Source organism: Antechinus flavipes, chromosome 6 (genome assembly GCF_016432865.1).
Source record: "Antechinus flavipes isolate AdamAnt ecotype Samford, QLD, Australia chromosome 6, AdamAnt_v2, whole genome shotgun sequence".
Classification (NCBI taxonomy): Eukaryota; Metazoa; Chordata; class Mammalia; order Dasyuromorphia; family Dasyuridae; genus Antechinus; species Antechinus flavipes.
The window spans coordinates 134406850-134431876 of NC_067403.1; the positions used below are offsets into that span (position 1 = coordinate 134406850).

Consider the following 25027-nt stretch of genomic DNA (forward strand, 5'->3'; position numbering starts at 1 on the left):
GTATTTCCTCATTTGATAGCGCTTGGGGACATTAAGGCCTTGTAGAAGAGGGTGGTCTGTCTAGCTAAGTTACAAAAAGTGCTTCAACCTCTGATCTGCTGGCTTAATTAGAGTTGTACAGAGTATTTAGAAAAACTAGCACCTCAGGTGAGAAGGCTTTCTGAGCTCATTTTAGGGCTGCTCATCCACCTTTAGTGTCCACCTGGCACTAAATTCTCAAATATGATTCCAAGAAGCTATGTGGAATGGCCATAGCCCAGGAGAATTAATTCAGCAGATGGGTTAAACCAGGTTAAGGGTAATGGACAGATTTCACACCCATTGATAAGTAAAGGGGATGTTTACCCCAAGCATATGAAAACTTCTGCAAGAATAGGTGGACAAGAACAATTTGTTCCAATGACCACAAAGGCAGTTGAAGCAGGTACTGTGGAACACTTAGAGATTGGTCAGACACTTAAGCCATCCACTCCACCCTAGATCATGGACAATCTTGACTTTTGTTCTACCATTGGACTTAGATAACTTAGGAAGAAAGAGTGAGCCTGAGAATTTTATGCAGGTCTGCTTCACTTAAATCTAATTCACATGCTAGTTAAGACATCACTCATATTCATCCTGATCCTAATGTTGGGAGGTTGATACAAATTGTGTCCCTTTTGACTTTTGGAGGGAAATGATGGGATTGAACCCTGAAACTGTCCAAACTCTCCTCTGGGAGACCCACCCTCAGGGAGCCCATTTGGGTGGTCTTATTCAATTGGAGATCTTGGCCAGGGATATGGTCACACACATTGAGTTGGAGATTAGTCTCCAACTTCTCAGTAGCTCAAAATTCACAAGATAAGTAATCTCTTTTCAATTAGAGATCTAAGTCCAAGGCATTGATAACTTTGAAGGAATATCATGCAATTTTGAATTGAAGCCTGAGCCTCAGATGGCTAATAAAAGACAACTCTGAACCCAGAATCTCTGCAAAAGTCCTAAACAGGATTATGCTTGCCAAGGAAGCTCTCTTCTTGGCAAGCTGCCTCAGGGAATATTATAATCCTGTCAGTGCTTCAAGCTTTCTCTACAACTCCATCTAGATACCTAGGGCCTCAAGAATAAATGGCTGGATTTGAATTAAGTACTGCCAGTTCCTTCATCTATTCCTTTTATTATCTGATTTTGAAGTCATCTGCCTTCCTTTGGATAATCTCCAATTAAACATTCTTAAAATCTAGCATTTAGCACTCATCAAACTCCCAAGTGTGCTATGGCCAGGGCTGAATACAGTAGAACTTGAATGGGATAAATTGAATGAAGACCTTTCTCAGGAATGTGACCTCAACCTATGTCCTAATCGTGACTTGAGATTTTGAAATAACAAGTTGAGCTAAAAGCTGCAGGTGTTAAAATATTCCCCCTCCAGTCTCTTTCCCCAGTCAATGGGAGAAAAGGTGCTGGGGCTTGTTTTCTGCATTAGGATCTATATAATTTTGTGTTTTGCTGTTTGTGCTTTGTACTCCTGTTTGGAGTTGCCCTTTTCCAGCAGATCATAGTGAATCCTGTTTTGCATTTTACCTTGAAAAATCTCTGATTTCAATTTGAGTAAGGGTTACTTTCCCACACTTAATAATTTTTTAGCCTGAAATTTTCATGCTGCTTCAGAAAAGTGGGAAAGGGGCAGAAAAACTGAAGAGAATAGGGTTGGAGTTAGAAAATCTCTCAGGCTAAAGCAGTACTCAAGTCTGGTTTAGGAACAACTTTCATTTGAATGGCTAACTGATGGTTTAAGAGAGGGTTAGCCAACAAAGCTTGCATTAAGGTGCAAGGTGGCCCACTTCTCTTGGTCCAACTGTGTGATTTATTTTGTCCATGCAGGCAGTTTTACAGCAAGTATTTCTTTGTAATCAGTAGCCAGAAAGAAACTCTGGCCTACCCTTTTCAGTTGGTGAAATTGAGTAATTTTTTTTCTTATTGTAGATTTCAAAAAGGCTACACCAAAAGCAAGGAAGGCCTGCAAGAGTATACAAAAGTGGAAAAACTGCAACCATGTCTAGCTACAGACTGTATGTTTGCTTAAGTATACAGTGTCTATTTAATTGTAGAGAGATTCTTTAACCAGAGAGCTGGTCCTCAAGTGATTTATTATTTTGGCCACCAAAATTCAAAAACATGAACAAATCAAGTAACCATACTAACAATGTCATGGATCCCAAAGTATGTAGGGGCTAAAAAGTTGGAAACTCTGGAATAGGATCTACCTACGTCTGGGGTTTTTAACCAGTGGTGCAGGAACTTTAAATATGTATTTTAAGCAGAAGTCCATTGACTTCACCAGACCACCCCAAGGGAACGGGACATATATGATTAAAAGGCCCTGTCCTATGGGTTCTGCCATAAAAAGTGACCCTTCTACAACAATTTTTTCATATCCTCATATCATAAGAAAAGGTGACAGAAATAATAAAAAACAAAACAAAAATTGAGGCACCAAGTTTTATTGGCTAGAAGAACAGAACCAAAAATAAAGTGTCAGTTTGGAAAGTCTCCAGAATAGTCTATGAGAATCCAATTCTTTAATAATCTGGCAAAAGCCAAGGGATATTTAAAGCCTGTTATATTTAACAGGGTTGGAAACAGACATATGAGGAGCCTGGGGACTGGGGGGGAGGGGGGTGAAATCATTAGGTGGGCAACTTAATCCCTGAAAAATTGGAGGTACCCTACAGATAGAATGGATTAAGAAAGAACTTGGAAAATTCCAAGGATAAACATATCAAAAGTTGGGTTTATGCTTCTTAAGCTCAACCATAAGGTGGTGAATATTGATGAGCTCTGCACGGGCTGGGAGGGCTCGGAGTTGGGGTTGGGATAAGACTCGATGGAAGCGATGATAAAGCTGGATCAGCTGGGTCAATGCTCCCTGGTCAGAGGTCACAAAAGGTTATAAAAGTGGTTAGAGTTTGGGAACACCAAATGATGCTAGTTAGAATGTGACGATGGGATCAGTGATTGGGGTTAGGAACCCCTAGAGTGTTACCTGGATGATGCTGGTCCCATTTCGGAAGTTAGTGAAGCTTCTCATGACATCTTGACTTAGTGACTCAACTGAAGATTTCCAAGAACTGCCAAAGCCACGGATCAGTTGAGTCACTCGGGCTAATATTGAGGAAACAGACTTAATAGTATTAGAAAGCTGTCTCCTCTCACAGATGAAGTTGAGGATTTCTAACTTAAGGCAACACCTGTTCCACCCAGTAGTCTCTTACCTACTTTGCTCATGTTCATTTAACTCAGTTGTGTCAAAATCAAATAGAAATAGGCCGACTAAGCAGTATGTAAGGCTCCCTGCAGGCTTCATATATATCTATGTATATATATTTTATTAATAATCAAATAGTTCCTATTTTGGGCATGTTTGATACCTCTGGTCTAGTTCTTATCCCCTTCTCCTCCTAGCTCCTATAATTCTTTTCTTTCAGCTAGCCTTTTTTCCTGTGCCTTCCTTTCTTACCTTCTTCACCTCGAAGCTTCTCTGCCTGACCTCGCTCAATTAGACTTTCAGCCTCCTTCACAAATGCTACTAGGCCTCCAAAAGGTGGGGACAGAAGCTCTTCGATGAATTCCTAGAAAACACGTTTACAAAGTTAGTGTATTTTAGAGTGAGTTATGTGTGGAAAAACGTTCCCTCAATAAGTCTAACTAGGAGTAACAGAAAATTAGTGACCTGTGTTCGGGCATTAAGCAGCTGCTGGAAACTCTCAACTTCTTTGCTATCATCTGCTGCACGTTCCTATAGGAAAGTAAGAGACAAGGGAAGCAAATTTGGAGATGGACAAGAGTTCAAAGTATTTTAAGAAGCAGAAAAAGTGGGTCTTTTCAATAGAAAGCAATCCTTCCATGGGTAAGGAATAGAAGATAGTATATTTTATAGGTTTGGGGGGGAAATCTGTTACCATGAGCACGCCTAGCATCATGTCATAGTTGTTAATCAAAAACACAAGTTGCTCTTTCCGTGAGGAAAACTCAGCTGCCACTCGGAGTACAAAGTTCTCCACCTCCACCTGGGAAAGCAGTAAGGAAGGGAACAATGGAGGAAAGCATGGTTATGTAAGGCAGGACTTCCCTCCTCACTCCTAGAAATTCCAGTTAGGCGAAAGGCCACCTCACCTGTAGCTGTCCTAATAGCTGCATGGTGCGCTCATTGGGAATTGTCTGGTTGATGCTGACAAGAGCTGAAGAGAACTCTGCATAACGACGGGTGATCTGAGAAAGGAGAATTACATCTTACCCCAATCTTTAGAATGATCTAATGTTTCTCAGACTGCTCAATCTCCCAGACTCACCCATTTCAATTTACTGTCCCCAGTGATCAGTCCTTCAGTTCTGCCCAAGTTCCCTACAAGTCATCCCATCCCATTCCAAATCAAGGACCCCTCCCCCCGCCCAGCTTCCCCCCTTCCTCCTCACCTCCCCCCCCCTCTCCCGCATAGAGACCCTTGCCCTGTCCTCACATAATGGGGCCGTGTGTCCAGCCCTCCGAGTCGCTGGGGATCAGTGCTTCGAACACTTTGTACATTCATTTCCAGAATCAGCTCAAATCGAGGCCACAGCAGAGCCAGGACCTGTTCCCAATACCTGGGGGTCACCCAGGGTCAGAAGTCAGTGATGAAGGACACATGTTCCTAACCAGTATAATCCCTTTGGATTTCCTTCCAAATATTCTAAAGGGCCAGGGATCAAGGAGAAAGGCACAATCACTTAGTTTCTTGTGTCTTACACCTTGCTGTTATAATGAAAACTCTCTTACATCTAATCAATCCAAGTTCTATTATACTTAACATCTAACAGTTCCATCCTAGTGGATTACTCCAATAGTCTTTTAATAGATCTCCCTTCTATCCATTCCCTAGAAATTCTGCAATCTATCCTTCATACTTCTTCTAGAACAAGTTTCTTTGTGCATAGATCTAGTCCTATCACTCCTCCACGCAAAATTCTTTTATCAATTCCTGACTGCTGATTCTTTGCTTGGCATTTGAGGCCAAGTGCTATCTAACCTCATCAGTCATAAGCTCATATGATTTTCCTTACTCCAGCCAAGAAAAAGTCTTCTCTGCACATTAATACTGTTTTCTATTCTTGGAAGATTATCTCTAAGTACTATGTCCCACCCAGTATTTAGCACAGGACATTGTTTAAGTAAATGTTATTTGCTGAATGGGGAGAGGTGGGTATGAGAATCATTAGAATCCTGTTCAATGCAGGATTGTTTAAGTAAGGGAATCAGAAGTCAATAAAATCAAGAGCTAGGTATTAGTGACCTGTCCAGTGCAGGGACATCCCTCTTAGCAGCAATGTTGCGAAATCGGAGGATGATATGGATACATAGAAAAACAGCAATGGCATCATAGCAATCAGCCAAATAAGATTCCAGATGTTTCTGTAAATTGGAGGTAAAAAAAAAATCACAGTAGATTAACCAAGAGGAAAAGAGGGTCCAAGAGAGATTTTTAAAAAATCTCCAATTGACATTCCTTCAAACGAGTATACACATACTCATTCCTCTTTCTCTCATGGCTGAGTGGGGAAGAGCAATGGTAGAGAAAATCAAAGAAAGAAATAATTTCTCACTCAAATCTCCCACTCTCTTATCATTTCTTCCTGTTTTGTCTACAATTTCCTTTGTTAGGTGGCAAGGGGGGGAAACATCTATCAAGATCACGATGAAAATGTGTCCTCTATATGGCACATTATAGAATTGGGACAAGGCAGAATTTAAAAGGCCAAGGTTTGGGGAACTCTTATTTTAGAGCTCCCACAGGTCATATTGAGAATATGTCTTACGAGATTAGAACTCTATGGTACAAACCATTCTCCAATTGATAAATGGTCAAAGGATATAAACAGACAATTCTCAGACGAAGAAATTGAAACTATTTGTAGATATATGAAAATATGCTCCAAATCATTATTAATCAGAGAAATGCAAATTAAGACAACTCTGAGATACCACTACACACCCGTCAGATTGGCTAGAGTGACAGGGAAAGATAATGTGGAATGTTGGAGGGGATGTGGGAAAACAGGGACATTGATACATTGTTGGTGGAATTGTGAACACATCCAGCCATTCTGGAGAGCAATTTGGAACTATGCTCAAAAAGTTATCAAACTGTGCATACCCTTTGATCCAGCAGTGTTTCTACTGGGCTTATACCCCAAAGAGATACTAAAGAAGGGAAAGGGACCTGCATGAGCCAAAATGTTTGTGGCAACCCTGTTTGTAGTGGCTAGAAGCTAGAAAATGAATGGATGCCCATCAATTGGAGAATGATTGAGTAAATTGTGGTATATGACCATTATGGAATATTATTGTTCTGTAAGGAATGACCAGCAAGATGAATACAGAGAGGACTGGTGAGACTTACATGAACTGATACTAACTGAAATGAGCAGAACCAGGAGATCATTATATACCTCAACAACGATACTGTTTGAGGATGTATTCTGATGGAAGTGGATCTCTTCGATAAAGAGAGCTAATTCAGTTTCAATTGATCAAAGATGGACAGAAGCAACTACACCCAAAGAAAGAACATTGGGAAATGAATATAAACTGCTTGCATTTTTGTTTTTCTTCCTGGGTTATTTATACCTTCTGAATCCAATTCTCCCTGTGCAACAAGAAAACTGTTTGGTTCTGCACACTTATATTGTAACCCATTCAACGTGTAAAGGACTGCATGCCATCTGGGGGAGGGGATGGAGGGAGGGAGGGGAACAATTGGAACAGAAGTGAGTGCAAGGGATAATGCTGTAAAAAATTACCCTGGCATGGGTTCTATCAATAAAAAGTTATTAAAAAAAAAAAAAAACTCTATGGTAAGGGGTATTACAGTTTTTAGCCCTAAGCTCTAGGGAAACTTACCAGAGTCATGTTGAGAGTACGCCCCATCACAGCATGGAAAAGATCATGAGCTGCAGGGCCAGAGACAGCGAAGAAATCACAGATGAAGAGGTACTCACGACAGGAATTGTCTAAAAGGGCATACTGCTGGCTCCGGAAGAGTGCTTCAAAGGGATACTAGGAGCAAGAAAGGCATTGAGTGAGACAGAAGAGGAGAACTGGTATATCTGGCATCAATCTCCCCAGACTAGCATTGTTTTTTCTACTTCATTCAGACTGAAACAGCAAAGAATGCCCACCATTCCTAAGACTCATCATCCTTCTCTAATCACAATACTATAAATAGGAGATGTAAAAGATATCTACAACACTGACATCTCCCATACTGCAATCCTTCCTTATGCAGGGAAGACACTTATACCTTTGCCCCAGATTACACTATATTCCCATTATTACTGCTCTCCCCATTTCCTACATGCCCTCCTCTCCACGCATCTCACTATATTCCAAATTCCCCAGTCTGTTACTTCTCATACCCTTTGCTCCCCACGTTGAGCTGTATGGGGTACCAGGATGGGAGCCTCAAGCTCAACAGGAGAGATGACAGAGCCCCGGGTCCCCAAAGTGAAGATTGTATTTCTACTTCGGAGAGATGGCTTTGAGAAAAATCGTGACTGGAAAGGGGTAGTTAGGGAAAACAAAAGAACTTGGGCACACAGATCCCGGCTGTCTAGAAACAGAATTTTTCTAGGAAGGAACTCCCAAGTGACCAGGTCCCAATCACCCTCCCCTTAGAAACTGTTTCTCCCATTTTCAGCAAGTCTCTGCCATGATTCCTTGGTTCTCAGGATATCTTTTTTTGCTGTATCTTCTACACCCATCAGATCATCTTTCTCAGCCACCTCCTCATACTAGGAAGAAATATGGAGGAAAAAAGCTGACTATCTCCATGCTTATTTTTCCTTCCCTCCCATTTCCCCAAAATAAAGTACTATGTCTATACCCACCTTCCCTGGGGGATTCACTTCCCTTACCTCATCTTTGGTCTGCCCCCTCCCCTCTCATTCCCTCCAGTTTTACCTGAACCTTCATAAGCCTCCCCAGATAGGAGCGTGAGTAGGACAGATAAACCTTGCCCAGCGTTTCCACGTACTCATCCCTGATTTCTCTTGCTGTTGCACGTTCATTTCCCAGCAAAAACTGATAGAAAAACCTGCAGTTTCCATGGAAATAATTCCACAGGAAGGCTCAGAAAGCATCCTCCCATCTTCTATCCTTGGCTCTCCCAAAACCTAATGCCCCTCCTCATGCCCCATTCCCTAACTGTGACCTGTATTTGAGCAAGGCAGTCTGTGGGATCTGATAATTAGTCATCGGTTTTCTAAATGAATAAATCTTCTGCAGGACGAACTCTCGGATCTTGGCCACAGCCTGATGGGAAAGGATCATACACATAAGGAAAAAAATCACAGTTGAAAGGGACCAGGGAGGGAATAAAGCATTACCTATTTTTTTTTTTTTTTGGGGGGGGGTGGATATTCTGGAAGTCTCAAAGGCCACTGGGGACACCATTATTTTCATCTCTACCTTGACCCTAAGCCGATCCAGGACACCCTTGACATCTGCACAAGCTGCTGTTCCACGAGCTTCCTGCTCCCTGACAGCAGCTGCCTTGGCATCAAGCTCTTGTAGCTGTTCCAGGAATCGAGGATCTGTCACTGGTGCCTCTAAGATTGCCCTAGGCAAAGAAAGAGGACATGTCAAATTATTGTGACAAGAAGAAACTCCCTCTTTCCCTCTCAAGAATAATTATCCCTTATACTGTAACCTATTGAACATGTAAAGGACTGCTTGCCATCTAGGGGAGGGGGTAGAAGGAAGGAGGGAAAAAATCAGAACAGAAGTGAATGCAAAGGATAATGCTGTAAAAAATTACCCTGGCATGGGTTCTATCAATAAAAAGTTATTTAAAAAAAAAAAAAAAGAATAATTATCCTTTAATCCACTGAGCTGTGAAGGCAGAGTGGACTTATATGACTTTAATAAGATTCCTGATTCCCATGGGATCTCTAGCAACACCACTCAAGAAATGTCTGATCCAAGATGAGTCCTTTTTTTCTAACCCCTGATTCAGGTGATTTGAGCAGAGGAAATGCTCATCAAATTAACCACAATCTCCTCCCAGTTTTATTGATTTGTCTTCCCTCGCCCCAGTTTACCTAAGAAAAGTGAAGCATTAATCTTTCTAAAACTTATAGAACTGGCTCCAAGCAATTCACAATACCAGGTAACTTACGTGACCAGGACAGAGGGTACAACCAAACCATCTACAAGCTCCCCAAGTCTCCCACGCACAGCCTGGCGGTTCCGGAGCCGAACATTCATGGCTCCAGATTGTTCCTGTAGTGTCCGGATCTCAGAGCTAATGGAGCTGAGATCACTCTGGAAAGCACCTAGCATCTGTTCCATACGCTAAAGGGGAAGAAAATATAAGGGGATCAGTGACATTTTGTGGAGAGTAACAGAATTACTATAGAAATTAGAATAAAGATATTTGGGAAAGGGTTGAGGTACCCTTGCAGAAATGTCTATACTCTCTATATACTTAATGGTGGATCACCTGTAAGACATGGATTATGAGGAACACAAAAGGAAAGGCTAAATCCAATTTCATCCAATTCTAGTACTTGATCGTATGCGAGACATGAAGGATGTGAGGTTTTGAGGCAAGTATTTCTCAATCCACTCAGTTCCTAGGACTTAACTTCCACTTTATCTTAGTTACATATGAGGATAAATGTGCACCATGATGTCTTGATCTAAAATCACCAATGATTTATTACCTGCCAAATCTAGTGGCATCTTGTTAGTCTTTATCCCTTTTTTGCTTCTCTACATTTTGTTACCTGACATAACCACCCTGTCCTTCTAGATATTCTCTTCCTTCTAGGTTCTCCACCTACCTGTTTGGCTGCATTCTCTTCTTGTTCTTTGCTGGATCATCATCATTCATGTCATTCCTCCTATTTGTATACCCCAAGGATCTATCAGTAACTTCCCTAACTTCCTGCTTGAGCTCCAGGCCATGACCACAAAGTGACTAGTAGACTTTTATAATCGGATATTCTTCAGGTATATGGAATTCAATATGTCATTATCTTTTCCTTCAAATACACCCACCTTTTAAACTTTTCTGTGACTATCAAAAGGACCTTCCAGTGAAAAGCTTGATGTGGTACTTGACTCCTCATTCTCTCTCACCCTATTTGAGTTCCAGATCTTATATTTTCTATCTCCATAACATCTCTTATATTCACTCCAGTTCCTTCCTACATCAACCAGAGTTCAAAATTTCCTCTTGCCTCAACTCTTTTCCCACTATAAACCATCTTCTATATAGCTCCCAAAGTAATTTCCTAAAATACAGTAAATTTATCAAGCACTTGTGAGTATAAAGTAAGGAGATAAAAAAAATAAGAAAGCAAAACAATCCCTGTACTTTAACAAGATATATGCAAGAATCCAGCTACAAATCAGATAGAAAAACCCAATAGTCCTGAGGGTGCAGGAAAAAGACATGGTAAACCATTTGGTAAAACTCCAATAGCATCCTCCTATCACCTTCAAGAACAAATATAAACTCCTCAGTCAAGCATTTAAAACTCTTTGCAACCTATCTTCTTACTTTTCCAGCCTTAATATTATTCAATAGTTGTATTTAATATGATCTCCTCCATAAATTCCCTAGTGTAATTGCTATTCCTAGCACAAGACATCCTATCTGCTGTTCCCTCCTCCCATTAAGTATAAGCTCCTTGAAGGCCATGTTTGTTTTTGTATTCTATAAAATTGTTTAGCAAATACAGGTGCTGAATAAATGCTAGGGATGGATCACTAACCTCAAGGACCGCATCACAGGCTGTAATCTGGTTGTGCAGTGATGCAATGTTCTCACTTTCTTGGATATCTGAGCCATGGACAGTTAAGAGGATTCACAGAAAGGACAGAGACACCCAAATCTCTAAAGACCCCTTATATATCATGCACCCACCTTAACTTATATCAAACCTCGGAGGAGAGGAGACAATCGTGGCCATCCCTTTCACCTCACCCCTGAAGTCAGTGACAGAAATCCCCATCTTTTTCCCATGAGGATACAATCTCGAATAGATTTCTGCTCTATCTGCTGGAGCTCCAGTTCCACCTGTTTTGAATAATGACGGAGATCTACACCCTGGGAGGACCAAAAGACAATCTAAGTCAAAAGAAATCCAAGACTCTGAGGCTCTTAAGATCTAGGTAGAGATTAAGATGAGAAAAAACATCAGATTGTTCAGTAGGAAGATATTGGGGAAGATCAACAGAGAATATTGTAGAAAGTCTCACCGTTTTGAGAGCTTCCTTTACCAAATCATCTTCTAGATTTGCCTGAATGTGAACTAAACCCAGAGATGTCATGAGAATTGAAGCATACAATTCTTTCCCTTCCAACTCCTTCCCACAATCCAGTGTCATTCCCAGACCACACCCTCCCCACATGCCTAGGATGTAATCATCCCTCACCATCCACTTCATCTAGGATGAATTCATCAGATGTGATATCCAACTCTCCCAGCTGCAGTGGCTCCTGGAGCCCAGGGCCGCTTCCCTGGAAAGAGAGCACTTAGCGAATGAGATGGAAGAAATAAAACATAGGGAGGGGCAGCAAAGGAGATGGAAGGAATAAGACACGGGAAGGGGCAATGCCAAAGCTCACACATTTTGTAAGGAATAATCGTATGTTGTGAAAAGGTGTATGACAGAGCAAGCCTCCCACATTCAGGGAAATACTGAGGTGATGGGGTGAATAAAGCCGCCACTCGCCGGGGAAAGCCGTCTCCCCGGAGGGCTGCACATGCCCCGTTCGCTGCAACACCACCTTCCCCCACTCCCGCCCAAGCCTCGCGGGCGGGAGTGCAGACGCAGGCCCCTCACCAGGGCGTTCTCATCTTCGTCCACGTCTGAAGCACCGACAGGCAGAATCAGCTGCGGAGCTGCCATTCCTGCTGCTCCTACCCCGGCTCCTCAGCTACTTCCGCCCGTTGTGTATCAAAATAGGTCCGTCCACTGCCCGGGTGCAGGATGGGGAAGGGAGGAACCAAGTCAGGACATCCAAGACAGTGGATAGAATGACGCTTATGGCCCAAAAGGCATGCGTGTGAAAACCGTTCCGCCAATTCCTTGGGCTGTTCGTTTTAAACCTTCTATTGGAAACCTGGGTCGACACACTCCCTGCTTGGGACCTTGACTTCAGTGAGCCTTCTTTTCCCGATCGGACAGGATTTGAAAGTGCACAACGGAAACGTCGCAGCCCAGACAGCACCCTACCGGAAGTAGCGTCACTCCAACAGAGTAAGAGCAGGAAGGTCTTTTTGCTTTAAGGAAGTCTTTCTTCTCTTTTCTCCTTCCGCCTCCTCCCCGCCCTTCAGGACCGCTATATAAGGAGAACACGTAACTTCCGTTTCCTTTTCCACAGGAGACTTTCATGCTGCTTTTGTAGCCATGGTAAGGCTAGCTTCCAACCGGGTCTGAGGATCCGGCGACATCGGGGTCAGGATTTTGCGTACCGAAGCGAGGACGCTTCGGGGGCGGCAGTTTGCGGTTAGGTCAGGGCGGTCTGTCTTGGGAGGGACGGAGAATGGCTGTACACGAAAGCAGGGAGTCTCACCTCTCTGATTTGGTTTTCACGCTAAAACTCCGCTTGGCTTCTTAAAACTTACAGGGTCGTAGCTGAGGGTGAGTGATTTAACCCCTTTTTGTACTTAAGGTTAACGTGCAACTTGGTATAAGGGATTCTTGGACTGACTTTACCTAAATTCTTCTTGCTATCTCGATCCCCTAGTCTCTTGTAATCCCCGAGAAGTTCCAGCACATTTTGAGAGTGCTCAATACCAACATTGATGGACGGCGGAAAATAGCTTTTGCTATCACAGCCATTAAGGTAAAGACCAGCCGAGGGGGGGGTGCAAAAAACCGAATTTTTAAATAAGACATGAAGAAGAGAAGACTATAAGGTTGGGGCATTTACTCATTACATTAATGAAGTAAAACATAGTAAATACTAAAATAGTTTAAGGAGTTGTACTTCCCATCTCCCAACTACTGCCCATGTATCTGCCCTCTTTAAAACTATGTAAATTGACATATTCTATGTACATGTACAGAGACAGTGGTATAGTGTGGGAAAAGTTTTATAGTCCTGGGTTCAGACTACCTGTGTTAGACAGTACAGGAAATAGATAATGAGGAGTGATCTTTGAGATCCTTTCTAACTCTTAAAATGTTCCAGGCTTCACTAAATCTTGAAATGTAGTGGGTAAACAAATAAGTAGGAAATACTTGCTTAGGAAAAGTGCATCCATGGATAAATAGCCTAAAACTAGTTTTGACTTTGTGTGTGGTTTTTTTTAAATCATGTCTTATTTTGCTAGGCTTTGCCCTTCAAGATTAGTGATCCTCCTGAAATTCTTAGTGCAATGCTTTTTGTATAAAAGCTTGATATAAAAAGGTTATGTTCTAGATTCACCTTTTTTGTTTGTTTTCTGCAGAGGTGGGTTTTGAAACCAGACCTTGAATAAAGGATAAGACAAAATTGGAAACTGTCACTCTTCTACAAGTTGGAGTGGTACCAGTGAGACAAACTTCTCATTTTCAACACACTCAAGTCAGAAATCCTGTTCTCTCCCAGATCCAAACTTCACTATTTCTGTTCTCTAAAAGCATTATAGGAAGGCTTGTTTTGCAGATGCCTTCCAAGTTAATGCAGTAGATGAGATGGGTCATTTTGAGACTGAAATTGGCAGTCAAGGGAATTGGGCTGAGGAGAGAGTTAAAGGGGAGGTGTTCATTAGTTAGTAAACATTAATTTCTTATTACAGTTCAGGCATTATGCCAAGAAAAAAAAGGTGAAAGACTTCTCTGCCCTCAAAGAGTACACTGAAAGACAACCTCTGTCTGGGATGGAAATAGAATTGAGAGGGATGGGACAATTTTCCTGTTGCAATAAAAGCCTCAGGCTTCCAAAGTATAAATCTCACATATTTAATTTTTTTTAATTTTACATTTAAATTCATGTAATTTAAATTACATTAATACTTTATTAATAATAAATTTGTTAACAAATTATTAATACATTTTTATTATTAGGTTCCTCAGTCTCTTCAAACCTTTGATTTCTTTATAACATTCTTCATGAACCCTCCTGGTTGTTAGTGTTTTCAATTATTATATGATGGTAGTTCCATTTTGTAGATGGTTACTCCTTCAGTATGGGCACCATATGCCTTTTCCTTCCCCAGTTAGTTTTCTTGCAAATAAATAGGAGACACTTGATATTAAGTTAAACTGAATATATTTGGCTTGGAAAGGGTTTGGTCTGAGGTTCAAATCTAGCAGGGGCTGGACCTCAGGTCATCTTGTCCAGAGAATGTAGAGTGAGGTTTATATCTTTGCTTATGTGGTTTCCATTATCACTTGATTTTGTGCAAGTTTAAACACTCTTGAGAGAAGGTTTATATGTTTCATTTGACTGCCAAAGGTGGAGTGTACCACAAATGAAGACCCTCTAGTCTGAACCTCATATTTTACTAATAAGGAAGTTAAGGCTCAGACAAGTACTGACCATCACAAATGGCCTCTCTTCAAGATTATACACTAGTGGGGAGTGCACATGAGGTCTTCCAGTTTGACTTGAACCAGGACAGAATAAATAGCTTTCCCAGGAATCCCCTGGTACTAGGGTATAAAAACAGCAGGAATGTGGAAGAGTCTAAGGCATTGGTTCTCAAAGCCTGATCCAGAGCATCTTCGGAATCTCTGAAATCCTTTCAGAGTCTCTACAAATTCATAATTGGTTTTTATTTTTAATGTGATCAATATCTATAACTATAACCCACATAAACAAACTCTTTGGACAGATCCTCAATCATTTTTAATAGGATAAAGATAGAACAAAAGTTTGAGGCCCACTGGTCTCAGGTTATGGCTTCTAACTGGCAAAACCCTAGAAGATAAGAGAATTGTGAGCCTAATTTTTTTTTCCAAATTTGTTTTATTTAAAGAAACAATAAGCAAAAAGAAAAACAAAAACAATGTAAAACAAGAGAATTGTATGTACCCAGCAGAACACCAGTGACGATTCAAAATATATAACAATTTAAGAGTTACAAGGCATTTAACTGTTGCAGAGATCATACTAGAACTATAACCCTTTTATATTTGATATAAGAAAAACCAGTACATATAATAACTACACACACAAAAAATGGGTAGTCTCTGGAAGTGTCAAGATTGAAAGCCCACTTGCCTGGTTTTGGGGCGGGGGGGAATCAGGTGTAGCTGTGATAATGAAGACACTTCCTCGTTGTGACTATTTCAGTTGTATCTGGCTCTTTCTGACCCACTTTTGGAGTTTTCTGGGCAGATGTTAAATTGTTTTCCATTTCCTCCTTTAGCTTATTTTATTGGTGTGAGGGCAGTGAAGTGGCTTGCCCAGGGACCCACAGCTAACAAATGTGGGAGACTGGATTTGAACTTGGGTGTCCCTGACTTCCAAGTCCAGCTATCTGTCCACTTAAGATACCTAGCTATCTATCAATAGTAGTAGTATCACCTCATACTGATTTACAAATCGCATTTTCACTTGGGTCATTCAGGCTACACAGGCAGGAAGAGGGAGGTGTGCTGGTGGTTAAGGTCCTAGTGTGTGACACTTGTCTTTTTTGTTATAGGCAATGTTAAGTGATAAAGATTTAAAAATCTGATCATCATGAATTTTCTGTAGAAGGAAATTAATGTATTTCGCCTGGAGATGACTGAAAGAAAGTGAAGAAGGGGAATAAATAGGCCAGTAGAGTGCTGGGCTTGCAAAATCATAACTTATATTCCTAGGTATAAATCTGGGCTCAGACACTTGCTGTGTAAGCAGGGATAGTCGTTTAACTGCTTCAATTCTCTTCCAAACTGCCCTGTTACTGCTGATAGTACCAGTATCCCTCTAGTTACACAGCATTGCTACCTAGGTCTCATTCTCAAATCCTCATATTCTCATTTCATTGTTTACAGTATCTCTTATATATATATATATTTTTTCTCCAGGGTGTGGGTCGGAGGTATGCTCATGTAGTACTGAGGAAAGCAGACATTGACCTCACCAAGAGGGCTGGTGAGCTCACTGAAGATGAGGTAAGAATACTGAAAGTGGGTGAGGGGAGCATACATTCTAGAAGAGTTTTGGGCTTTTACTACATTACTCTTTCCATCACAGGTGGAACGTGTGATCACTATCATGCAGAATCCTCGCCAATACAAGATTCCAGACTGGTTTCTTAACAGACAGAAAGATGTAAAGGATGGAAAATATAGCCAGGTAGGTGAGGGAGGCAGGGTAGAGAAGGTGGTCATAAACTGGGGCAAATTAAAATGTCAGTCTTGGGAGGAGCTAGAGGAGAAATGTTCTGTTTACTCTCATACAGGTTCTGGCCAATGGTCTGGACAATAAACTGCGTGAGGATCTGGAACGCCTGAAAAAGATTCGGGCACATCGGGGACTTCGACACTTCTGGGGGTGAGTTAGATGGGAATGTTGAAGAAAGTTCTAAGATACATTAACTATTAGATGTACCTTGTGACTCAGAATTAGTACCATCTGGGTTCTAGGAAAACTACACTGGGGATCCAAGATTATGGTCTGGGAAGGTGAAATTATATACAAAAAAAATAGCTATGTAAGAATGTAGTAAGTGTAAAGCTCTTAACAATTTGGTGAGGTAGAGCAGGAATAAATAGTAAAGGAAGATAGGTTAAAGAAGTGGATTCTTGCCCTCCACTCCAGGTGTAGAGGACCTTAAGAGCTTTTGTAGAGCAGGCAAGGAGAGCCACTTATGAACAAATGTGTAACATGGTGATACGGTCTGATTTGGTTGTTTTAGCAACACTCAAGGAATATAAGTGACATTGCTAGGGATTTTAAAAATAATATTAATTTAAAATGAGGGATTTGTGAACAACACAGGGTTAGTCATTGAGGTTTGAAATTTCATGAATGACTTGCCAAAGATTGGAATAGATGATATAAAAGTTTAGGACTTTGGGGAGGAACAATTCAGTTTAGCTATGTTAATTTTTTTTCCTGAGGCAATTAGGGTTAAGTGACTTGTCCAGGGTCACACAGCTAGGAAGTGTGTGTTAAGGTTAGATTTGAACTCTGGGCTGGTGCTTTATCCACTACATCACCTAGTTGCCCCACCTGTGTTAAATTTTAATTGTACAGTTGGCGATTTGGTCCTTTGGGTCAAGGCTAAATTGCGTTTTTAGGGCAGTGAGTTATTTAAATAAATGTCTACATTAGCTCATCAGATTTTTTGGCTGCTGCCAACTCATTCTGATTTTTGTCCCTTGTATTCTGTATATAGTCTCCGGGTCCGAGGCCAGCACACCAAGACTACAGGCCGAAGAGGTCGCACTGTGGGTGTGTCCAAGAAGAAATAAATATATTCATTGGCCTTGTCTATTAATAAATAGTTTATATCAAAATTGTCTGTGTCTTGTTTCTGTTCTTCCTTAAATACATGAGTTTTTAATCTCAATAACCACCTGCTTGGTGCAAGAGGCATTGCTTTTTTCTCTGACAGCTTAAAAGAATCCAAGGTTGTTTTTAGAGAGAAGCATATATGGTCCATAAGTTTCGTCTGGCCATAAAGGTTTAATCTCCTCACACTTTTCACCCTTTTTAAAAAGCCATTCTTATTCAAGACTTCTGCCTAAACAAATTCCTAGTGTCAGCTAATTGCCCTCTTTGGGGCAGTTGCAATTCAATTTAGTCAAATTTGAAGAATTTAAGTTGCTCTGTTAATTGGAAGGGAAAAATTCCACCCTGAGGTGTTAAACTGGGACAGAAGACTGGAAGTTGCTGGCCGATGTCCCAGAGCACCCCATCTAATCTAGTACGAAGGTCACAGACTTTGCCAACTGAGTGAGTCTCTGGCACTCCCACTACTTCGTAGCGACTTCCCTTACTGCCCCGGGTCCCTTTGAACTACAATTTCTGGAAGCGCCTTAGGGGTGGAGTCTGGCTGGTAAAAAGAAAGCCAGATTAGACCTTTGCTGGATGGGACTTCCTTCTCACCCTGCAGACCGCCATCCCAACCACGTGGCAGAGAAAGGGCGGAAGCGGCCCCCAATGCTGGACGGGTTCTGGGAGGTAAGGGCAGTGGTGCCAGTGATTGTGGGAAAGAGGCGGGGGAAAGGGATGGGAAACTGCTGCTGCGGCTGCCGTGCTCCACGCATTGGGACGGGAACGCTGCACACAGCTGCGGACACAAACCCGTCCCTGCACCACCGGGCCGGTGCGGAGCTGCCCAAGGACCCTGGGGAGAATGTCCCCTGCTCTCCCGAATCGTGAGCACTGTGGGGAGTAGAAAAATAGACATCCGCCCTCGATAAAACATCAACCCGTCCTCAGTCCCATATTGACACAGAAACCAGAAGGAGAGCCAATGAAAAGCCGAGTAGGAGATAATGGGAAAGAAAGGACCCCTCAAACCCAGATGAGGTGGAAGAGAGGAGGGAAGGGGTAAACGGGACCAGGCGATAGGAAGGCAGAAGGTGATTGCAGATAGAAAGTAGGCAGTCCAGTAAGAAGAGGGAGGGGAGTTAGAAGGAGGGGCTGGGGAGATGACGAGAAACAAGGCGGGTGCACACTACTGATAAGCAGCCCAACCATGGAGCCAGCATTTAGGGCATCAGAGTGCTGCACTCAAGGTAATCCACTTCTAGTGCCCCCCGTCCTCTGTCCCCAGCTCCCGTTCTACCTTTTTCCTCTCCAGGCTTTCCCAAACTGTCATCTGTCACCCCTCTTCTCCGTCCTCTGCAATCTGCATTCAGATCCATTGCCCCATCCCCCATTCCTGCCTTCTCTATTTCTATTCTCTCCGGGAGCAGGAGCTGGGGAAGAGAATGTTGGCTCGAAGAGGTAGTTGGGGATGAGAGCTAAGGACCGTCTTAGGACGTGCGGGCGAAAATTAGATGACTATCTATGAAGTATGTTTGCCTCTATTCCAACTCTCATTCTTTTTCTACCCTCTTCTCTCTCCTCCCTCCCCTCCCTCCCCCCCCCTCCCCATTTGTCTCTTTCCAGGTCACTATCAAATTTGAATGTTTCCCAACATGTCCTCCTGCCTTCTCCATCCACGCTGCATCCTCCTGGCAGCCTTGGCATTCTTATGTGTCTGGGCCATCTTTGGTCCCTCTGGGCTAAGGAAGGAGTTATCCTTCACTCCCCCAATGCCAGCCCCAGCTGCACCTGCACCCCCGCTCTCCTTGCCCCACCTTCTGATCCCTAATGTAGGGGCTTGCAAAAGTTCTGGTTCCCAGCCTTTTCTTCTGATCCTAGTGAGCACCGCACCTGAGCATCAAGAGCAGAGAGATGCTATTCGAGCCTCCTGGGGAGCTCTTCGGGAGATCCATGGTCACTTGGTCCGGACTCTCTTCATACTTGGGGAACCTGATTATAATCATTGGGAAAACATTAGGGAGGTGCTAAAATGGGAAGCACAGGTTGAGGGGGATATCGTGCAGGCCGCTTTCACTGATTCATATCGAAACCTTACCCTGAAAACCTTAAGTGGACTGGCATGGGCAGCCAGGTATTGCCCCAATGTTCATTATGTCCTCAAGACTGACGATGATGTTTATATCAATGTCCCTGGGCTTGTGGCTGAACTTGACAAACGAGAAAAGGATCTGCAACAGAGAGATCCTAACAGAGATAGAATTCTTCAAGGGGGGGCCGAAAGTGGAGAGAAAGAATCAGCGTTGCCCCCTGCTGTGCCCCATCTGTACCTTGGCCATGTCCACTGGAGAGTTTACCCTTCCCGCTTGAAGGGGAGCAGGCATCAGGTGTCGGAGGTCCAGTGGCCTTCTGAGCGGGGTGCCTTCCCCCCTTACGGTTCAGGCACTGGCTATGTGTTGTCAGCCCCAGTCCTGCAGCTGATTCTGAGGGCAGCTGGTGGTGTGCCTCTAATCCCAGTAGAAGATATTTTTGTTGGGGTGATTGCCAAGAAGGTGGGGGTTGCACCTACCCACAATTCTCGGATAGCAGGTGCTGCCCGATACCCCATCGACCGCTGCTGTTTTGGGAGGATCTTGCTAACTTCTCACCACATGGAGCCCTGGGAGATGAAGAGTGCCTGGGAGCTTGTGAGGGGTTCCTCAGGGAATGGGGACAAGCCACTCTGCTCATGGCTTCAGGAAACTCTTGGAATGCTGAGATGTTGGATGCTGAACTGGTGGTATTTTTGACAATATGTGAATCCTCAGAAGAGAAGAGCTGAGGCTGAAGATCTATCAGAAGGAGGTGTTGGGAAAGGCTGGCCCACAGTGGGATCTGGATACTTGGGATGCAGTTGCCCTGGGATTTTATCCTTCTTCTCCAACAATCCTAGTTTATCATGAAGCAATGAAGTATCTCCCCAGGCTATGGATTCAGTGGCCTGAGCTGTAATTCCATTCCCCCCCCCCCCCTTTTTTCTTTCTTTCTTTCTTTTTTTTTTGCTGAGGCAATTGGGGTTAAGTGACTTGCCCAGGGTCACACAGCTGGGAAGTGTTAAGTGTCTGACAGCAGATTTGAACTCAGGTCCTCCTAACTTAAGAGCCGGTGCTCTATCCACTGTGCCACCTAGTTGCTCCCCATTTCACATTCTTAAGAGTTTGGAAGTATCAGAAAAGGACTCAGCTCCAAGACAGCTGGATATGGAGGAGTCCTAATCAACAGGGGAAGGGGGAAAAAAAAAAGCCTTCTTTTCCATCCTGGGATGGTCAGAAGGAACAGAGTTGACTGTCCCCCAAGTTGCAATGCATTTGTTCAGGGGCAGGAGAAGATGACAGTTATTTCTCAGTAAAACCTCCTTGTTTCCCCATTTTTGTGTATTGTCTTATATGAAACTACAGTAAGAAAGCTAATGTCATCTAACTAATGAAAACTAATATGATCTTAGGGTGCAATGAGTGTGGTCCAGGACTAGAAAGTATTGTCCATCTGTAATCTGGTTCAATTATGCTTCATCCTGGGAATCCCAAAAGCTGGATTGAAAGCAAGCCTGTACTAAGGGGAAGATGAAGCTAAAAGCTCCCTTTGCCATTAAGACAACCAAATGAGGGAAAATATTTGGATTCTTTAGGGAAAAACAGGTAGGGATCCACTTGTACTATTTGGCCCAGTGAACAGATGGAGGAAAAGGGATGGAAACTTGGAGGCAATGTGTAGATTGTTAATCACATTCTATATGTGCCTTATTTTTCTATGTACTCCCATGTTTGAGTTTCCTGCCTTCCTGACCTTGGGTAAAGAATAATGGCTTGGATTTATTTATGTAACATTTTAAACTTATTCAAGCCTCACAACAGCCCTGTGAGGAAGATGCTATCATCAACCCCATTTGTAAGATCACAACAGCTAGTGTCTGGGGCAGGATTCTAACATGGCTCCAGCACAAATTCTCTGTGCCAGCTAGTGCCAAACCGAATCATTCCACCTCTCTGAGAAATGGTATCAACATCTTTAAACTAGAAAGAGTTGGATCACACATCATCTGAGATACCTTCCAGCTTCAGAGCCATGACTAATTGTCTGTTTTTCAAGAACTAGTTATTTACTCCCAACTCTGGTTACCTCCCATGGATAGGGCAAGCATATAGTTGGGTCAGTTCCTGTCCCCCATAAATATCTTGAATATCCTGCAAATATATTGCAGAGTTGACCTTGGCTACAATGGACAATGTGTTCTACTTCTGGGTCAGGATAGTGAAACCAGAGGCACAGTGGAAGCCAGTGTGATTCTCTACACTGACAAAAGTGGCTAATGTCAAATGGTACTATCTGCTGGTAGGTAAAGACAACTTAAATGGGACCCTACGGGAACTGGAGAAATCGGGGGTTCTATCAGTAGCCCATATGGCCACTAAGAAAACCAAATAGGATGTAGCACATGACCACTGATTATCAGGAGCTCAATAAGGCAACTCCATTGATACATGCAACTATCCCCAGTGTAGCCAGTCGCTAAATGCAATAACCCTCATGAGTCTAGTATGGACTCCCCTCCAATGGACTGGTGAGTTTCTTGACCCCACCTGAATGTTTCAAATCCTGGCTCTAACTCATTTTTTTCATTGATCTTTGGTTTAAGATCCATAAGCAATTTAGGGTCCAGTTCATCTGCTGCCCCCACTCCACTCAATGAAAGAGCAGGTGGGTACCTGGCTTTTCAATATGGACCTGAAACTTGCAAAGTTTTGCTAAATTGAAGCTCTTTGACGAAGAATTAGCCCCAAATCTATTGGCTACAGAGGGTGTGTGTGTGTGTGTGTGTGTGTGTGTGTGTGTGTGTGTGTGTGTGTGTATTGTGTTTAATCAGAATAAAACTAATTATCTTAGAAATAAATCTGATAGGTCTTCTCAGAACAGCCTTGAAAAATGCCTCATAAATCAATTTAGTAGCAGGAAAAGAGCTTACTAGCACAGCAGAAAATGTCTTTCACTGAGGTAGGAAAAAATCCCTGGTAAACAAATAGCACTGGTAGGCTGTATGACAGGGAGCCTTGTAATATTCAGTCTTGGATAGTACCCTCTCCACCCCAAAAGCACAGCCCAACTTTAAAATTTTTATCACAAAAAATTAGTGGAGAAATGAGCAAGAAGCAAACCAATGGAAAAAAAAAAAAACAATCGAAAGTCACTGTGATGACAAGGAAGATCAAGACACAAACTTAGAAAAGAAAAGCAATATAAAAACACAAAATATATATATATATATATATAAAATGCTACATGTAAAGTCTCAAATAAAAAATGTGAATTTGTCTGAGGCCGCAAAATACCTCCTATAAGGATTCAAAAAGCATTTTCAAAATCAAATATGAAAAGTGGTGGGAAAAGACATGAGAGAAATTTGACAGAATCTTTATGAAATGAGAGTCAATCACATAGTAAAGGAACTGCCAAAAAAAAAAAAAAAAAAAGGTAGGGGGGAAGATGGGGAAGATATACAAAAGTTCACCAAAGGGAAAAATAATACCTTAAAAAGTAGACCTGGCCAAACAGAAACAGAAATACAAAAGCTTATTTAAGAAAATATTCTTTTAAAAATAGAAAAATAAAATATACCTTAAAAATTTAATTTGAGAAAGAGCTAATGACTCAGGCAGAGATAGGACAGCACAGTGAAGACAGACATGCCTGAGCTCTTGTCTAAACCCTTCCAAATGCCTTTAAATAATGACTCAAAACAGATTTTTCAATGTCAGAACTCACAAAAGGTGGAATAGAACAATTTCCAACTGAAGGCAACTTGGAAGGCCAACAGGAGGGGTCTGTTGCATTGGGGTTGATCTGGGGCACAATCTCAATGTGTGAACACATCCTGGGCCCCCAGGAAACTAGGAGTAAGCTTTGGGGATTTTGAATCTCAGCAGTGGTAGGGTTTCCAGACCTCTCAAACCACAGACACAAAGGAAGACTTGGAAGGTCTGCAGGAAAAATTTGGTGCACCAGGATGTAAGGGAACCCTAGCAAACCAGGAGGAGGTTTAGGGAGCCAGTGAATGAAGTGGTGGCAGCGTCAGTGACTGTGGCAGCAGCATCAGTGGCTGCCAAAGACCTCTGCACATAGGTAGAGGCAGTGGCTGAACAGCTGGTGAGAGCAAGGTTGCCGAGGGCCTTGTGGTCAGCACTGCGGCAGTTTTCTGCTGCTTTGCCCATACCCAGATCTGGGTAGCAGTGCTGGCTTACAGTATACGTCCCCACAAAGATCTCTGAAAACAGCTGCAAAATGTCCCTGAAATATGATAACTAATGACTATGAAACACTGAGAAATCATAAGATAGGAATGTCAGAATTACCAAGATTTGTTAACTCTTTATCTTTCTATATTTCTGAAAATGAATAATGGAACAAAAGGCTTGCTTTCTCCCAGATGCCTTTTGCTCCATGTTATACTGTGAACTCTCCCCATAAGGCCTACCTGAACTAGTAGTAGCCAGTTTGAACCATGTCAGCAGTGCTTGGCACTTGTCCAACCTCCAAGTTATTTATTATTCTTCTGCCCCCCCCCCAAAAAAAAAACACAACAAGACTGAGCCAATCACCAGTCAACATCCCCATTTTTTTGTTCTTCAATTGCATAAAAACTTCTCTTTTCTAACAGGCGGGCACTCAAGTACTTGAGCACTGTACAATGTTCTGGTTTGCAACTTCTAGACTCAGTTAAAGATGTTGCATTTTCCTAGATTAGAGTCTCCTTGATTTCTTAAAATGTAAAATTAACAAATATATGTGAATATGTATACATATGCGCCCATTTTCCCCATAAACTCTGGGTTTTATATAGTGCAGAAATATTTAGAAATGATTGTGTTCTGACATGTATATGATTGCTAAGTACCTCCAAAGATTATCATAGTCCTCAGTGCTTTACTCAGTTCGTTAAAAACCTATCAGATCTCAAAAATCATGCTTGAGAATTGCAAGAGCAATTTGGCAGAAGTGTGGACATCAATAGCTGCAGCTACAAGGGTTGCCCATGGGAAGGAAGACAAGCAGGATACATGAAGGACCTTTTTTTTTTTGCAAATCTTGATGAAGCTGACTAGATATTGACTCAGGAAACAAATTATAAGGATGGGGACTTTCTGGTATACCACTCAGTGACCACACAATCCTCACAATTCCCTATCCTTTCTCTATCCACTTTTGAGACCACAACTTGTACACATTTGGAAGTTCAGAGACTAATTAAAAAACATCAACACATCCCAGATGAGAAGTAATAGAAAAAACTGGCTATATTTAATACCAGACAGATCTTGTCAGCTGAGAAAAGATGTAGGAAATGGAAAATCCCAGAGGCCCTGAATCTCTGCCCAGCTCACAACCTGACTGGGTCTCACTGGCTGATAGAAACCACAGAGTAATTTAGATCACTACCTCTGTTCTCCATTTACTTTTTATGGCCTAAAGAATATCTGACTCCATGTGAATACTGTTCTTAATACCCAAGTCCAATTAGAACTAACTACTTTGGAGGAACAGATTTT

General features: G+C 42.3%; 3 protein-coding genes across 9 annotated transcripts; 2 read left to right on the forward strand and 1 right to left on the reverse strand.

The window, feature by feature from the left end:
• Window positions 1-2470: 2470 nt before the first annotated feature.
• Window positions 2471-12138, reverse strand: VPS52 (VPS52 subunit of GARP complex). The gene is made up of 20 exons (XM_051966967.1): window positions 11873-12138; window positions 11462-11546; window positions 11285-11337; window positions 11057-11132; window positions 10798-10865; window positions 9195-9370; window positions 8486-8636; window positions 8229-8329; window positions 7979-8111; window positions 7752-7809; window positions 7435-7568; window positions 6920-7075; window positions 5313-5431; window positions 4503-4626; window positions 4159-4254; window positions 3945-4052; window positions 3716-3781; window positions 3503-3614; window positions 3029-3147; window positions 2471-2911 (listed from the first exon to the last, which is right to left on the reverse strand). The coding sequence occupies exons 1-20, from the start codon at window positions 11936-11938 to the stop codon at window positions 2765-2767; spliced, it is 2148 nt and encodes a 715-aa protein (XP_051822927.1). The 5' UTR covers window positions 11939-12138; the 3' UTR covers window positions 2471-2764.
• A 195-nt stretch (window positions 12139-12333) lies between these two features.
• LOC127541751 (40S ribosomal protein S18) lies at window positions 12334-17470 on the forward strand. The gene is made up of 6 exons (XM_051966976.1): window positions 12334-12442; window positions 12780-12878; window positions 16034-16120; window positions 16203-16304; window positions 16411-16502; window positions 17350-17470. The coding sequence occupies exons 1-6, from the start codon at window positions 12440-12442 to the stop codon at window positions 17423-17425; spliced, it is 459 nt and encodes a 152-aa protein (XP_051822936.1). The 5' UTR covers window positions 12334-12439; the 3' UTR covers window positions 17426-17470.
• Window positions 17471-17997: 527 nt separating this feature from the next.
• B3GALT4 (beta-1,3-galactosyltransferase 4) lies at window positions 17998-20853 on the forward strand. Of its 7 annotated transcripts, none has more exons than XM_051966970.1 (2): window positions 17998-18137; window positions 19074-20853. In XM_051966970.1, the coding sequence occupies exon 2, from the start codon at window positions 19091-19093 to the stop codon at window positions 20234-20236; it is 1146 nt and encodes a 381-aa protein (XP_051822930.1). In that variant the 5' UTR covers window positions 17998-18137; window positions 19074-19090; the 3' UTR covers window positions 20237-20853. The 7 variants fall into 7 exon arrangements, with proteins under 7 accessions (XP_051822930.1, XP_051822932.1, XP_051822931.1 ...); XM_051966972.1 differs by lacking the exon at window positions 17998-18137 and adding an exon at window positions 18157-18488; XM_051966971.1 differs by lacking the exon at window positions 17998-18137 and adding an exon at window positions 18157-18444.
• The last annotated feature ends 4174 nt before the right edge of the window (window positions 20854-25027 follow it).

Coding starts and splice junctions, on each gene's coding strand:
- VPS52 (XM_051966967.1), bottom strand. CDS start 11,938: ATGGCAGCTCCGCAGCTGATTCTGCCTGTCGGTGCTTCAGACGTGGAC. Junction 4,255..4,502: donor TGGACACACGGCCCCATTAT/GTGAGGACAGGG, acceptor CTCCTTTCTCAG/ATCACCCGTCGTTATGCAGA. Junction 3,782..3,944: donor TGATGCTAGGCGTGCTCATG/GTAACAGATTTC, acceptor ACTTTCCTATAG/GAACGTGCAGCAGATGATAG.
- LOC127541751 (XM_051966976.1), top strand. Junction 16,305..16,410: donor AGGATGGAAAATATAGCCAG/GTAGGTGAGGGA, acceptor ACTCTCATACAG/GTTCTGGCCAATGGTCTGGA. Junction 16,503..17,349: donor GGACTTCGACACTTCTGGGG/GTGAGTTAGATG, acceptor TTCTGTATATAG/TCTCCGGGTCCGAGGCCAGC.
- B3GALT4 (XM_051966970.1), top strand. CDS start 19,091: ATGTTTCCCAACATGTCCTCCTGCCTTCTCCATCCACGCTGCATCCTC.